This window comes from Rhinoderma darwinii, chromosome 4 (assembly GCF_050947455.1).
Source record: "Rhinoderma darwinii isolate aRhiDar2 chromosome 4, aRhiDar2.hap1, whole genome shotgun sequence".
NCBI lineage: Eukaryota > Metazoa > Chordata > Amphibia > Anura > Rhinodermatidae > Rhinoderma > Rhinoderma darwinii.
The window spans coordinates 107352997-107367320 of NC_134690.1; the positions used below are offsets into that span (position 1 = coordinate 107352997).

At 44.8% G+C, this 14324-nt stretch overlaps 1 protein-coding gene across 1 annotated transcript in view; it reads left to right on the plus strand.

The window, feature by feature from the left end:
• The window catches only part of PLSCR5 (phospholipid scramblase family member 5), a 74130-nt gene that overhangs the window by 21570 nt on the left and 38236 nt on the right, over positions 1 to 14324 (plus strand). The window contains exon 4 of the mRNA XM_075863643.1: positions 4197 to 4417. Coding sequence (XP_075719758.1) covers positions 4197 to 4417 — 221 coding nt within the window. The remainder of the gene's footprint in view (positions 1 to 4196; positions 4418 to 14324) is intronic.

Below are 14324 nucleotides of genomic sequence, written 5' to 3' on the forward strand. Positions count from 1 at the left end.
TGCATTGAAAACCATACTGTTAATTTCCAAAAGAGGCGTAAATGCCTGCAAAACAGACCTCTACAGGGGGCGGGGCTTCTGTAGATATGCCTAAAAGTAGGTATTTCTGAGAGGTTTTGTGGTAGTTTCAGATTAGATAACGGCGGGGCTTTGCTGTCCCATGGACAGAGATTCAAATGTTATTGGGGTATGCCATGGAAGGACTAAAGAAAAAGGAGAAAGATACTAACAAATAATAATAATGACAATAATATTATTATATCATTATACTCCTGGAGAACCCATATAAAGGGATGCCCAATTTAAGGTTTATCTTTTCTAGTTAATGCAATGTCTGATGTTTTGGAATTACTGATTTGTACTATGTGGCCTTATGCTCCTCTATCAGGGGCATACATAAAGGTGAGGCACCCATAGCAAAGACTAAAATGGGGGCATTGTTTGGTGCTAATTAACACCACCACACATCTAACCACCTTGGAGAGGACTACTTGGTGCTTGTATCCCCCCCCCCTTCCTCCCATCTACTTTCTATGGTCCAAAGGGAGATTTCCCACACCCTTGTTATAATGTTATAGAACCTGTAGAGAGGAGATCCCTGCACAGGTTCTCGCCGATCATTCTAAGAAGGGGATGCAACAGCCTTATGGACTGTTCCTATCTTACATATGCTCTTGTCCCCATAATATCTACCATATAATTTCTCTAATCTAAAACTTGTAATAAACTGCTTTACTTTGCAGCTCAATAAAGTGATATTGCAAAGAAGTGTGTTGTGTATGAGATAGTTAATAGACACTTCTAAAAATTGAGAGATCTTAATATTACACAAAGAGGTCTTATATGTTAGAAATATTCTTGTAATATATATGTTTATTCGCTTCTCTATAAGTTTAAATACATTTTCCTACTTGGGGGGGGGGAGGTGAAGCATATGTGTCCCCAACCAACGGTGATGGTGTGATATTTGCCTGTCTAGGGTCACACTAAGGTTTGAGACCTTCAAAGTCATTTTAGAAAGAGCAAAAATGTAAAATATGTAAAATATGTATTGGTGGAACCTTTAATTTAGTCATCAGAGGCTATTACCATACTTGTGCATCCTGATGGCTTCTGCAAACTGTCTATATTCCGTTGAGGACACCTCCAAGGCAGTGGTGGTAAGTTTGATACATTTGAGAAATATGGTAATATTTAGAACTTCCTCATAATGTAGTCATCTAATATAATATGTAAAGGGGCTCCAGACCAAAGATTTACTTTAAAGTATCAAAGCCTCCTTGTTTAGAAAGTAAAAGCGATCATGTGGCAAATATGCTTGGAATTTCTAGGGATACATTCGTAATGTAAATACATAATCACTATATATATATATATATATACACTATTCATCCTCTCTCACTCCAATTTTTATATACAGTTCTTTATAGTATACAAAATAGATTCCAGCTTGGCACCCCAGAGAATTTTAAATTGACTTTAAATTCGAGCATTTTGGATCAATGCGCATCTCTACATATCACAAAGAATCTGCACCACTTACTTAGACATTTGTATAATATTTCACTCCTGCCATGATACTAGTTGTATTTACAGAAAACTGCCACCAATTAGCTGGCAGACTTACGGAAAGAATATGAAAGTGATAATGTACATGATGAGAGTGAGATTTAACAAAAGGGCATTTTGTCTTAGATTCAATTAAGACTTGTGTCTTAGTAGGAGACAAGTATTAAACAACATAGCGGAAGGACCCCACAGGAGAACAGGCCCAGCTTGTAACTGATGCCATGCAGATAATAATGCCTACAGCTATACAAACTTTGATGCCTTCTGTTTTTTCTTTGCAAAGGCTGGGATATTTAATGGTTTTCTTGCTATAGTAGCACAAAAAGCAGAATCAGGTATTGTGGAGTTTGGTTAAAATGAAAAAACATTCAAGCTTGATCGATCACTGTGGGATGCATATTTTGTATTTAATATAATATTCACTGATGGATACTCCATGATTGGAACTGTGAAACATCCCTCAGGCTTTTTAAATGCTCCGCTCATCACTCACGTTACCTTTTTTTGGTTTAGCTACTAGTTTAGAATTTAAATATTGCTTAAGAAATGTAACTAATAACACTGAGCTAAATTACAAAGTGATAGAGAAACAGCATATTCTAAATTGTAAGGGTAAAACAATTACAAGCCAAAATAAAGTGTAAAGACTATGGACACCTTTGCACTGAAATTTTTTATATTCTTCATTTGCTTCATAATTGCTAATGTAAGCAAATTTCTAAATAGTCTTCATTTAAAAATGGCAACCATTTTACTTCTGTAGAGTCTATGTAACTACTTTATGTAGCTGGTTGTCCTGCTACTTCTGACATAGACCCGACAGCACACTGCTCCTGACTGTGTCGCCACTCTCTGCTCTTTCGCTCCAGTCTTATAGTGTTAGAGTTAGCAGCAGGGAGAAGGAGGAAGTTGCATACAGATCAGAGGAGAAAAGCAGCCAAGTGTTCAGGAAGGGCAGGTCACACAAGAGTATGGATACGAAGAGGCATACAGGGGAGAGGGTGAATCACACAGTCTGTGAATCTGTGTAAAGAGAGAGAAGAGCAGCCATGGCAGACCGTTCTGGAGAGGGGGGTTACACTTTTCTCAGAATCAGTACTTGTCTGCCCAAGGGAGAAAAGATCCCTCATGGGCTGTAGAAGGCGAAAGCAGAACAGGAATAAAGCTGTGCTATTACATGAGAGCTAGTGAAGGCAGCAGCATGCTGGACAAACAGAACTCACATCCAGCATGTAATACTAAGAGGGACACGTCCACATGAAAATAGTCTGAAACTAGGAGATGCAACTAAAATGCACATCAGAGTGTCTGAAAATTAATGAACAAATGAAGATTGCAGCCTAGATAGATAGATAGATAGATAGATAGATAGATAGATAGATAGATAGATAGATAGATAGATAGATAGATAGATAGATAGATAGATAGATAGATAGATAGATAGATAGATAGATAGTAATAAATTGCATTTAAAAGTTAAAAGAAAAACAGGTTTTGGAGATATTATACGGCATGGAGGTAGTGGAGACAGTGTGAATTCTTTTAAATTATGTTATGTTTCAAATCGGAGAATTGGATCCACTAAGCTAAAATCGGTATGGCACTGGCTAGTCTGGGGTCCGGAGTCTAAGGAATTTCCCTGTCCTTCAACCTTAATCCCACAAGGAGTTATGAACTTTCCTGACCAGATTTACAGATCGTAGTCACCAGAATAGACTCCGATTGGTTGCAGATGGGCTCTGAAGATCTTGTAGCGAAGTCATGAACTACAGCAGGAGACATCAATGGATTAGAAGTTTACTAGCAACAAGCCAGAGGATGATACAAAATCGTAGTCAAAAGTTAGGCCACTAGTCGATACCAGGAGTAGGACCACAAGAACCAGGTGGCAATTCCAAAGGCCTTGTTCACAAAGTGCAGATTTGCATGCATTTTTAGGCCAAAACCAGAATTGGTTTCAGGAGAGAGACCTATAGGGCCTTCCTGTATATATTTAGGTTAGGTTAGTTTAGGTTACACTTCTGGTTTTGGCTTGAAAAATACATGCAAAATCTGCTGAAAATTTGCACTGTGTGAACAAGGTCAACAAGCGACACAGGAGTGTAATCCAGGAACAAGGAGGAGGTCAAAGTTAGGATCAGGAGTCAGAAGTCAAAAGAATTAGGAACAATAGACAAGCAATATACCTTGTACCTTCATCTGCAGGAAAGGTGCAGAAGCCAGAGACCTTTTTAAATAGGCCTGACATCAACTCCGAGCACCTTCGACAAAAACGACAGTTTTAACATAACTTGCGCAAGAAACTGGCGTAAGTTATGCCGCAAATCTACACCTGCTCATGGCAGGACTAGATTTGCATTTCTGTTGCCCGGACAGTCAAAGATGCACCAAATTTATTAAGAGATGACCACCTCTTGATAAATTTGGTACATGTCCTACCAACGTAATTTAGTTTAAGACTGCCGTTTGCAACGCCAAGCTTAACATATTTCCATCAATGTCAACGAATCCAAGCTGTACCATAATGTTGATAACAGCAATCACAGGGAATATATACCTTTCACTACTATATTCTTCACTTAATTTGTCTGTTCGTTTTGTGATTTCATCTGTTTTTGCTTCTCTAGTTTTTCTTGGAACTGAGAAGAGCAACAAGTATGAAATAAAAGATAACTTTGGACATAGACTTTATTTTGCAAGAGAGGAAAATATCTATCTTAATAAAAACTTATGTGGACCATTGCGGCCTTTTACCATGCACATTGCTAATAACTCTGGCCGGGAAGTAATCACAGTTATTAGGCCCTTGAGGTGCATCACTTGCTGTTTTCCCTGCTACTTGCAAGAGGTTAGTGATTTTGTTTTGATCACTTATTATTATTACTGCATATTTGTGATGAGTTGCATATGTTCTCTGTTTAACCATTCTAAGTGTCATAGCCAGGATACAAATAGCTTCAATATATGCTTCATGTAAAGAAAATCCCTATATGACTGGAGAAGAAACTGTGGAATATGTTCACAAGCTTTGATAGAGGATTGTAGCAAATTAGATGAATACTGATCTAAATCATGTAATGTGGCAAAACAAGGCTTGGAATTATACACCATACTGCATTCAACACTAAAACCATATCCAAGTATAACGTTTATATGTAATGTAAAATAAATATATGTGAATTATTAACCCATTCATAACCAATAAGAAAAATGTTTGTCATGGTAGGCTATTAGTTGCCACACCATGACGTACATGTTTGTCATAATGATCACGGTGGGAGAGGTACAATACTTTTTTTACCTTTTATTTTTTTGAAAGAAAAAAAAAAAGCATCTCACTAAGGGACTTTTATTTTGAATTATTTGAAAAAAAATTGAATGCATTGGAATACTTGTGTATTGTATTCCAATGTATTATATCACTCCTCTGCGATGCTGTAGATAGCTGCAGTCTTGTTTCCGGTTCAGTAGCGTCTAAAGAGGAGGAGCATCAGTTTCCCAACAGACCAGTAACAAGACAACAGCCATCTACAGCATCGCAGAGGAGTGATCCAGGCATGGAAGAAGAGGCTTTCCTTCAGTCCCACCGGCAGTTGGTGAAGTCGTGGGGAAGTTCCTGGCTGCATCTAGACACAAGCTCTGCATCCCCCAACTCCTTCCCAATCTCCCCGCACCTGGTCCCATAGCAGCAGGCCACCACAGAGGCTTAATATCTCTGTTTTATCCAAATGGCCTCGCCGAGCTAGGAACCCCTCCAGGGACTCTCCGGTTACTGCTGGCAGCGCAGTGGCCGCACCATGAAGACTCCTCAGGCTCGGTCAGGCCCAGGGAGGGGGCCGAAGCTTGTTATGGCAGCGTCTTCCTCCTCTCTCCCCTCCCCCGCACCACACATTAGGACATGAACGGCTGCATTACCTGGCCAGCCTAGCGTGATGCAGCCCAGTGTGTAAATGCTATAGGCATGGGGAGGGAGGCCTAGAATCTCCGCCCATGCCTCTCTTCCTCTCAGGGTTCAACATTAGGCCAAAGAACAGGGGAGTCAGAAGAAGAAGGAATATGTTCCCCAGTCTACAAGCACCCATGGCTCCTCCTACAGCCTTTTCCAGACCAGTACCCAGGTGCTCTGGTGGAGGAGCGCGTTGTAACGCTGACACAGCTGGGGATGTTATGGTTAGCCGGACATTGGTACTGGGTCTTCAGCATCTCAGAGCTTAGAGGAATCTGGCACTGTAGATTACCATACATGAGCATCTGGTGCAGCAGCTGTCCCAGCGCTTCCTCAGGGACAGCCTGGTGAGTCAAAACCCTCTTCTACTTCACTTTTCTTCTTCTGTACTAATTGGGTTGGGTGGTGATTCATTGGGAGGTACTGTTTCTTCTTCTGTCCCCCACTCAGGTGTGTCTGTGCAGAACGATGTGTTTTCTCAATTGCTTGTGGGTGTATATCAGTACAAAATAAAGCAAGATGGATATGTTGAGATATTCTCTCTGCTACTATTACAAAAATGTTACTTAGATAAAGTTAAACTTAATGACACTAAAAAGGAGGATAAGGAAAAGTGGCAGTACCAGTTGATACCTCGCATGTTCTCATATTGGCCCCCAGCATGGTTCCACCCAGTTTGGTTATGTCGACTCAATAGGCGAAGCTTAAAAGCTTTATGGGGGCGGTTTCATTCGTTGGGACCATAAGGACATGAGTTTATGTATGCGAGACTGCTAATACAGCCTTTTCGCTCCAAGGCTGGAGGTTCCACAGGTGGGTGATGCCCCACAGCGCGTAGGCTGCTGTTGGCGCTATAACGAACGGGGGTGTCGCTTTGAAAATACCTCCAGCTTAAAAAACGAGGGGACCCTTTGCGACGGATCCCATAGTTCATCCAGATGTTATTAGAAACCTAAAGGAAAATCTACTGACACTGAAAACAAAAGGGTTGACGCCAGTGAAGGTAGAGGTGATGCAGCCTTATCTAAATAGATAGACAGGCAGCAAGTTTTTTGGCGGACAGTTTCCGCTATGGTTTTAGAATTCCGTTTTCCCCTAAGGCCCCGGTTTTTGCCCATGTACTTTAAATTCAGCCGGGATGCACCCACGAGTGGTTTCGAACAAATTGAATAAAGAGAAAGTTATGGGAAGGATGGCAGGCCCTTTCTCGTATCTGCCACAACTTCATTTGCGGGTTTCCCCTTTGGGAGAACCTAATAAGTTTAGATTAATTTATCACCTTTCTTATCCCAAGGAACACTCAGTGAATGATGACATTCACCAATGCCATGGCATTTATGATGGCATCGATGATGATGATGTCACTTATGTCTCATTTTATAGGGCAGTGATCTGGGTGCGCCGGCTTAGCTATGGGCCCTTATGACTAAAACGGATGTGTAATCTGCCTTCCAGTTGTTGCCGGTGCATCAAGACTGTTTCCATCTACTCTGTGGTTTTTGAGACGGGTCATTTTTTGCAGATGGCTGTTTGCTGATGGGGTGTTCAATATCCTGTGCCTACTTTGAGTATTTTAGTTCTTTTGTCGAGTGGGTTTTGAAGGAAGAAGCTGGGTTATAATTTAATCTGGTATAATTTATACGACTTCCTGTGTATTGGTCCATTGCACTCCCATATTTTTTTCAGATTTGCTACACACACTGGGACTGGTGGCGTGCCGTTTAGGCATTCCAATTGCTCCTGAGAAGATGGAAGGCCCCACCATGGTAATCAAAATTCTAGGAATCAAACTAGATTTTGGCGACAATAAATTGGAGGACTTAAAAGCTTCTTTGGCATCTCTTCAAGATAGTGCATTTTAGTCAGCTACAGTCAAGTTTTAGGCAAATTAAACTTTGCTTGCAGATTTATTCCTATGGGTAGAATATTTTTTTGACACTTGGCCTCGGTTACTGCCAGTGTATGGAGTCGGCTACATTTTACTGATTTGAATGCGAAGTATAAGGTAGATTTTCAGGTCTGGACTTCCTTTTAGAGTCCATATAATAGGAAGTCAGCTTTTCAGGACTCATGGAAGGTTAATGCAGAGTTAGCTCTATATACTGATGCAGCAGGTAGCTTTGGATTTAGAACCTATTTTCATGGGTCTTGAAAGGCAGGCGAGTGGCCTGAGGAATGGAGACGGACCAGCCTGCTGCATATTATGATGCTACTGGAAATGTTCCCCATAGTTGTTGCATTGAAAGTTTGGAACCCAAAACTCTGTAATTAGAGGGTGCAGTTTCATTGTGACAATTTGTCTGTTGTGGAGGCAATCAACAACTTGTCAGCCACTTGCCCCTTGGTAGTTAGGTTTTTGAAATACTGCAGGTTATGAAGCACTTTCGGGTGTCTCGTTACTGGTTTTATTATTCTGGATAGGCAAATCCATTTATCGTCGGGTGTCTAAGGCAGGCGTTGAGTGTTTTAGTTAGGCAAGCGCTAAAAAGGGTATAGTAATTCAGCTAGAAATTTTGATGGTAGACCTGTTTCCTTCCCCCTTCAGGTTGAGCTGGTTGGCTCACTTGCATAATTTATGTATGATTGTGTAAAGGATCTGCCAGGCACTGCGGGGTTAACTCCCAGAACTAATCAGTCAGCACCTGAGAATACATCCCTGAGACTGACTCCTGCTTCCACCATTCAGGCTGGCAGGCTTAGGAGTGGGAGAGCCTATCGTAACCTGGCCAGACTCAGCTAGCTCCCGCCCTCGGTCTATTTAAGCCTGCACTTCCTGTCCCTCGGTGCTTGTTATTGCTTTTGTTTCCTTCCTTGTGGTTCCTGGCCCAGCTACAGCTCCTGCTATTTTTGATCCTGCTCCATACCGACCCTGGCTTACCGACTACTCTTCTGCTTTTCGTTTTGTACCTCGCACACTCCTGGCTTGACTCGGCTCGTTCACCACTCTGGTTGCTCACGGTGTTGCCGTGGGCAACGGCCCCTTTTCCTTGCTTGTGTTCCTTGTATGTTTGTCGTGTTTGTCGTGCACTTACTGAGCGCAGGGACCGCCGCCCAGTTGTACCCCGTCGCCTAGGGCGGGTCGTTGCAAGTAGGCAGGGACAGAGTGGCGGGTAGATTAGGGCTCACTTGTCCGTCTCCCTACCCCCTGCCGTTACATAATAACAAGCCCATACCTAGTCTACCCCTGGTCCCTGACACCACTATGGATCCCCGTGAGACCCTGGCTCAGCAAATGCAGGGTCTCTCCCTACAGGTCCAGGCCCTGGCTCAGAGGGTCAACCAGCCTGATGCTACCCTGGTAGTTCCCCGCACCGCACCTCTTGAACCCCACCTCAAGTTGCCCGACCGGTTCTCAGGGGACCGGAGGACTTTTCTCTCCTTTCGGGAGAGTTGTAGGCTTTACTTTCGTTTAAAGCCTCATTCCTCAGGTTCTGAGAGCCAGCGGGTGGGTATAATTATGTCCCGGCTCCAGGAAGGGCCCCAAGAGTGGGCCTTCTCCTTGGCTCCTGACGCCCCTGAACTTTCCTCCGTTGATTGTTTCTTTTCTGCTCTCGGACTTATTTATGACGAGACTGACAGGACTGCCTTTGCCGAGAGTCAGCTGGTGACCTTAAGTCAGGGTAAGAGACCTGTTGAGGAGTATTGCTCTGACTTTCGGAAGTGGTGCGTAGCTTCTCGGTGGAATGACCCTGCCTTAAGGTGCCAGTTTAGGTTGGGTCTGTCGAATGCCCTGAAAGACCTGCTAGTTAGCTATCCCTCTTCTGACTCCCTAGACCAGGTTATGGCTTTAGCGATACGACTTGACCGACGTCTCAGGGAACGACAACGTGAACGTTTATGTGTTTTCTCCTCCGACTCCCCCACGATGCCTCCCGAAGCTCCGTTGCTTCGTTCCTCCCCGAAAGATTCAGAGATACCTATGCAACTCGGGGCCTCCGTGTCCCCCCAACAACGTAGAGAATTCCGCAGGAAGAATGGTCTCTGCTTCTACTGTGGGGACGACAAGCATCAAGTGAACAACTGTCCTAAGCGTAAGGTTGCAGCCAGAGAACTTCCGCGTCTAAGTGATCATCGGGGACGTCACTTGGGCGCACAGGTATTTCCCGTAAATATGAAACGTACTAAGATCTTGCTTCCCTTTCAGGTCTCTTTTGGTGGTAGGTCTGCTACCGGCAGTGCTTTCGTGGATTCAGGGTCCTCTACTAATATCATGTCTGTGGAATTTGCTATGTCCCTTGCTATGCCTCTTATTGATTTGCCTAAACCTGTCCCGGTAGTGGGTATCGACGCCACTCCTCTTGCTAATGGTTATTTTACACAGCATACCCCTGTTTTTGAACTCCTTGTTGGCTCCATACATTTGGAGCAATGCTCTGTACTGTTGATGCAGGGATTATCGTACGATTTGGTGCTAGGTCTTCCCTGGTTGCAGTTGCATAATCCTACGTTTGACTGGAATACTGGGGAGCTAACCAAATGGGGTAATGAATGTTGTACGTCATGTTTTTCTGTTAATTCTATTTCTCCCCCTAAGGAGGCGAATACGCTACCCGAGTTTGTTCAGGACTTCGCTGATGTTTTCTCTAGGGAGGCCTCCGAAGTGTTACCTCCTCATAGAGAATACGATTGCGCTATCGAATTGGTACCAGGAGCTAAGCTTCCTAAGGGTAGGATATTTAATCTTTCTTGTCCCGAACGTGAAGCTATGAGAGTGTATATCCAGGAATCCCTGGCCAAGGGTTACATTCGTCCCTCTTCTTCTCCGGTAGGTGCTGGCTTCTTCTTCGTGGGGAAGAAGGATGGTGGTCTTAGGCCATGCATTGACTACCGTAGCCTGAATAAGGTCACGGTAAGGAACCAGTATCCCCTTCCTTTGATTCCTGATCTCTTTAATCAGGTTCAGGGGGCCCAATGGTTTTCTAAATTGGATCTACGGGGGGCGTATAACCTTATTCGCATCAAAGAGGGGGATGAGTGGAAGACTGCGTTTAACACGCCCGAAGGCCATTTCGAATACCTCGTCATGCCCTTTGGGTTGTGTAATGCCCCTGCGGTCTTCCAGAATTTCATAAATGAGATTTTGAGAAATTACCTGGGGATTTTTCTGGTAGTGTACCTTGATGACATACTGGTGTTTTCCAAGGACTGGTCCTCCCACGTGGAGCATGTCAGGAAGGTGCTCCAGGTCCTTCGGGAAAATAAACTGTTTGCCAAAACCGAAAAATGTGTGTTTGGGGTACAGGAGATTCCATTTTTGGGTCAAATCCTCACTCCTCATGAATTCCGCATGGACCCAGCCAAGGTTCAGGCTGTGGCGGAATGGGTCCAACCTGCCTCCCTGAAGGCGTTACAGTGTTTTTTGGGGTTTGCTAATTATTACAGGAGATTTATTGCTAACTTCTCGGTCATCGCTAAGCCCCTTAAGGACCTCACTCGCAAAGGTGCTGATCTCCTCCACTGGCCTCCTGAGGCTGTCCAGGCTTTTGAGGTCCTTAAGAAGTGCTTTGTCTCGGCCCCGGTGCTGGTTCAGCCCAACCAAATGGAGCCATTTATCGTGGAAGTTGACGCATCTGAGGTGGGAGTGGGGGCTGTCTTGTCCCAGGGTACCAGGTCCCTCACCCATCTCCGCCCCTGTGCCTACTTCTCCAGGAAGTTTTCGCCAACTGAAAGTAACTATGATATTGGCAACCGCGAACTCTTAGCCATTAAATGGGCATTTGAAGAGTGGCGCCACTTCCTGGAGGGGGCTAGGCACCAGGTAACGGTCCTTACCGACCACAAGAATCTGGTGTTCCTAGAATCTGCCCGGAGGCTAAACCCGAGACAAGCTCGATGGGCGTTATTTTTTACCAGATTCAATTTTTTGGTTACCTATAGGGCTGGGTCTAAAAATATTAAGGCTTCATGGCCAGCCCTCCTTCGGAGGAAGATCCTGCTTGTATTTTGCCTCCAGGTATAATCATTTCCTCGATCGATTCTGATTTAGTCTCTGAAATTGCTGCTGATCAAGGTGCAGCTCCCGGGAACCTTCCTGAGAACAAGCTGTTTGTTCCCCTGCAATTCCGGCTAAGGGTACTTAGGGAAAATCATGACTCCGCACTATCTGGCCATCCAGGCATCCTGGGTACCAAACACCTCATTACCAGAAATTATTGGTGGCCTGGGTTGCCTAAAGACGTTAAGGCCTACGTCGCCGCTTGTGAGGTTTGTGCTAGGTCCAAGACTCCCAGGTCCCGACCAGCGGGCTTACTGCGTTCGTTGCCCATTCCCCAGAGACCTTGGACACATATCTCCATGGATTTTATCACCGATTTGCCTCCATCCCAAGGCAAGTCGGTGGTGTGGGTGGTGGTGGACCGCTTCAGTAAGATGTGCCACTTTGTGCCCCTCAAGAAACTACCCAACGCCAAAACGTTGGCTACCTTGTTTGTCAAACACATCCTGCGTCTCCATGGGGTCCCTGTCAATATTGTTTCGGACAGAGGGGTACAATTTGTTTCATTGTTTTGGAGAGCCTTCTGTATGAAGTTGGGGATTGATCTGTCCTTCTCCTCTGCCTTCCATCCTGAAACCAATGGCCAAACGGAGAGGACTAATCAGTCTCTAGAACAATACTTAAGGTGTTTTGTCTCTGACTGTCAATTTGATTGGGTCTCTTTCATTCCCCTCGCCGAATTTTCCCTTAATAACCGGGTCAGTAACTCGTCTGGGGTCTCTCCTTTTTTTTGTAATTTTGGGTTTAATCCACGGTTCTCCTCCGTTTCACCTGGTAGTTCCAACAATCCTGAGGTAGAGGTCGTTCATCGGGAACTGTGCACAGTCTGGGCCCAGGTTCAGAAAAACCTAGAGGTGTCCCAGAGCGTACAAAAAACTCAGGCTGATAAAAAACGTTCTGCTAACCCCCTGTTTATGGTCGGGGATCTGGTGTGGTTGTCGTCTAGGAACTTGCGTCTCAAGGTTCCGTCCAAGAAGTTTGCTCCCCGGTTTATTGGGCCGTATAAGGTCATTGAGGTCCTCAATCCTGTCTCCTTCCGGCTGGAGTTACCCCCGTCTTTTCGGATACACGACGTGTTTCATGCCTCCCTCCTCAAACGCTGCTCCCCGTCCTTGGCTCCCTCGAGGAGACCTCCTGTTCCCATCCTCACCCCGGAGGGGGTGGAATTCGAGGTGGCCAGGATTGTGGACAGCAAGATGGTCCAAGGCTCCCTCCAGTACCTGGTCCATTGGAGAGGATACGGGCCCGAGGAGAGGACTTGGGTACCCGCCCGGGATGTTCACGCTGGGGTATTGGTCAGGAGGTTCCACCTGCGTTTCCCCAGTAAGCCAGGTCCACTTAGAAAGGGTCCGGTGGCCCCTCATAAAAGGGGGGGTACTGTAAAGGATCTGCCAGGCACTGCGGGGTTAACTCCCAGAACTAATCAGTCAGCACCTGAGAATACATCCCTGAGACTGACTCCTGCTTCCACCATTCAGGCTGGCAGGCTTAGGAGTGGGAGAGCCTATCGTAACCTGGCCAGACTCAGCTAGCTCCCGCCCTCGGTCTATTTAAGCCTGCACTTCCTGTCCCTCGGTGCTTGTTATTGCTTTTGTTTCCTTCCTTGTGGTTCCTGGCCCAGCTACAGCTCCTGCTATTTTTGATCCTGCTCCATACCGACCCTGGCTTACCGACTACTCTTCTGCTTTTCGTTTTGTACCTCGCACACTCCTGGCTTGACTCGGCTCGTTCACCACTCTGGTTGCTCACGGTGTTGCCGTGGGCAACGGCCCCTTTTCCTTGCTTGTGTTCCTTGTATGTTTGTCGTGTTTGTCGTGCACTTACTGAGCGCAGGGACCGCCGCCCAGTTGTACCCCGTCGCCTAGGGCGGGTCGTTGCAAGTAGGCAGGGACAGAGTGGCGGGTAGATTAGGGCTCACTTGTCCGTCTCCCTACCCCCTGCCGTTACAGATTGCTTAATAGTGTAGTTTGTCTTGAAAGGCTTCTGTGCTAGCATTCTTTGAAACTTTCGGTGAATTGGTTAGTAGGTCTGGCATAACCCTGATGGTTTACACCTCGTTGGATGTTGTTTATTTGGCAGATAGGGCAGTGTGTTGCATTTGCCAAACCAAAACGGATAAAGCAGGAAAAGACATGCTTGACTTCCTTCAAATCAGAATCACAAAAGGTGAGCACCCTATTAATTCATAAAAATGGCAAAGCGCTTTCTTGTTTTCAGTTTATTGACGTCTTCCAAAACCTGCTTACATGTCTCGGTCTTCCTTGTTGGGAATAAAATTCCCACTCTTTTAGGATCAGGGATGCGACAGAGGCTGCAAGATGGGGTTTACCTGAGAAGGTGTTGATGAGAAATGGCAGATGGGAATCTAAGCCTTATCAATTATATGATAAGTCACACTTGTTATAGTCACGAACGCATGGAGTATGCATCCAATATTTAAAAAAGGGAAAAAAGAACACTTGCCTAGACCATTTATCTGCTACATTCTCTGATTCTTTGCCTTTGTGTCTCAATGACATAATATACAAGTATATGTTCTTTAACCCCTTCCCCCTGCTTGCATTCTGGGCCCTAATGACCAAGCCATTTTTTAAGTTTTTCCATCGTCACATTCGAAGAGCTATAACTTTTTTATTTTTGTGTCGATATAGCTGTATAAGGTCTTGTTTTTTGGGGGACAAGTTGTAATTTTTAACAGCACCATTTTGAAGTACATATAATTTATTGATTAACTTTTTTTTGGGGGGGATAGAAGAAAACCTGACATTTCGCCACTCTTTTTTGCGTCCTAAATCTACACCGTTTACTGTGTGA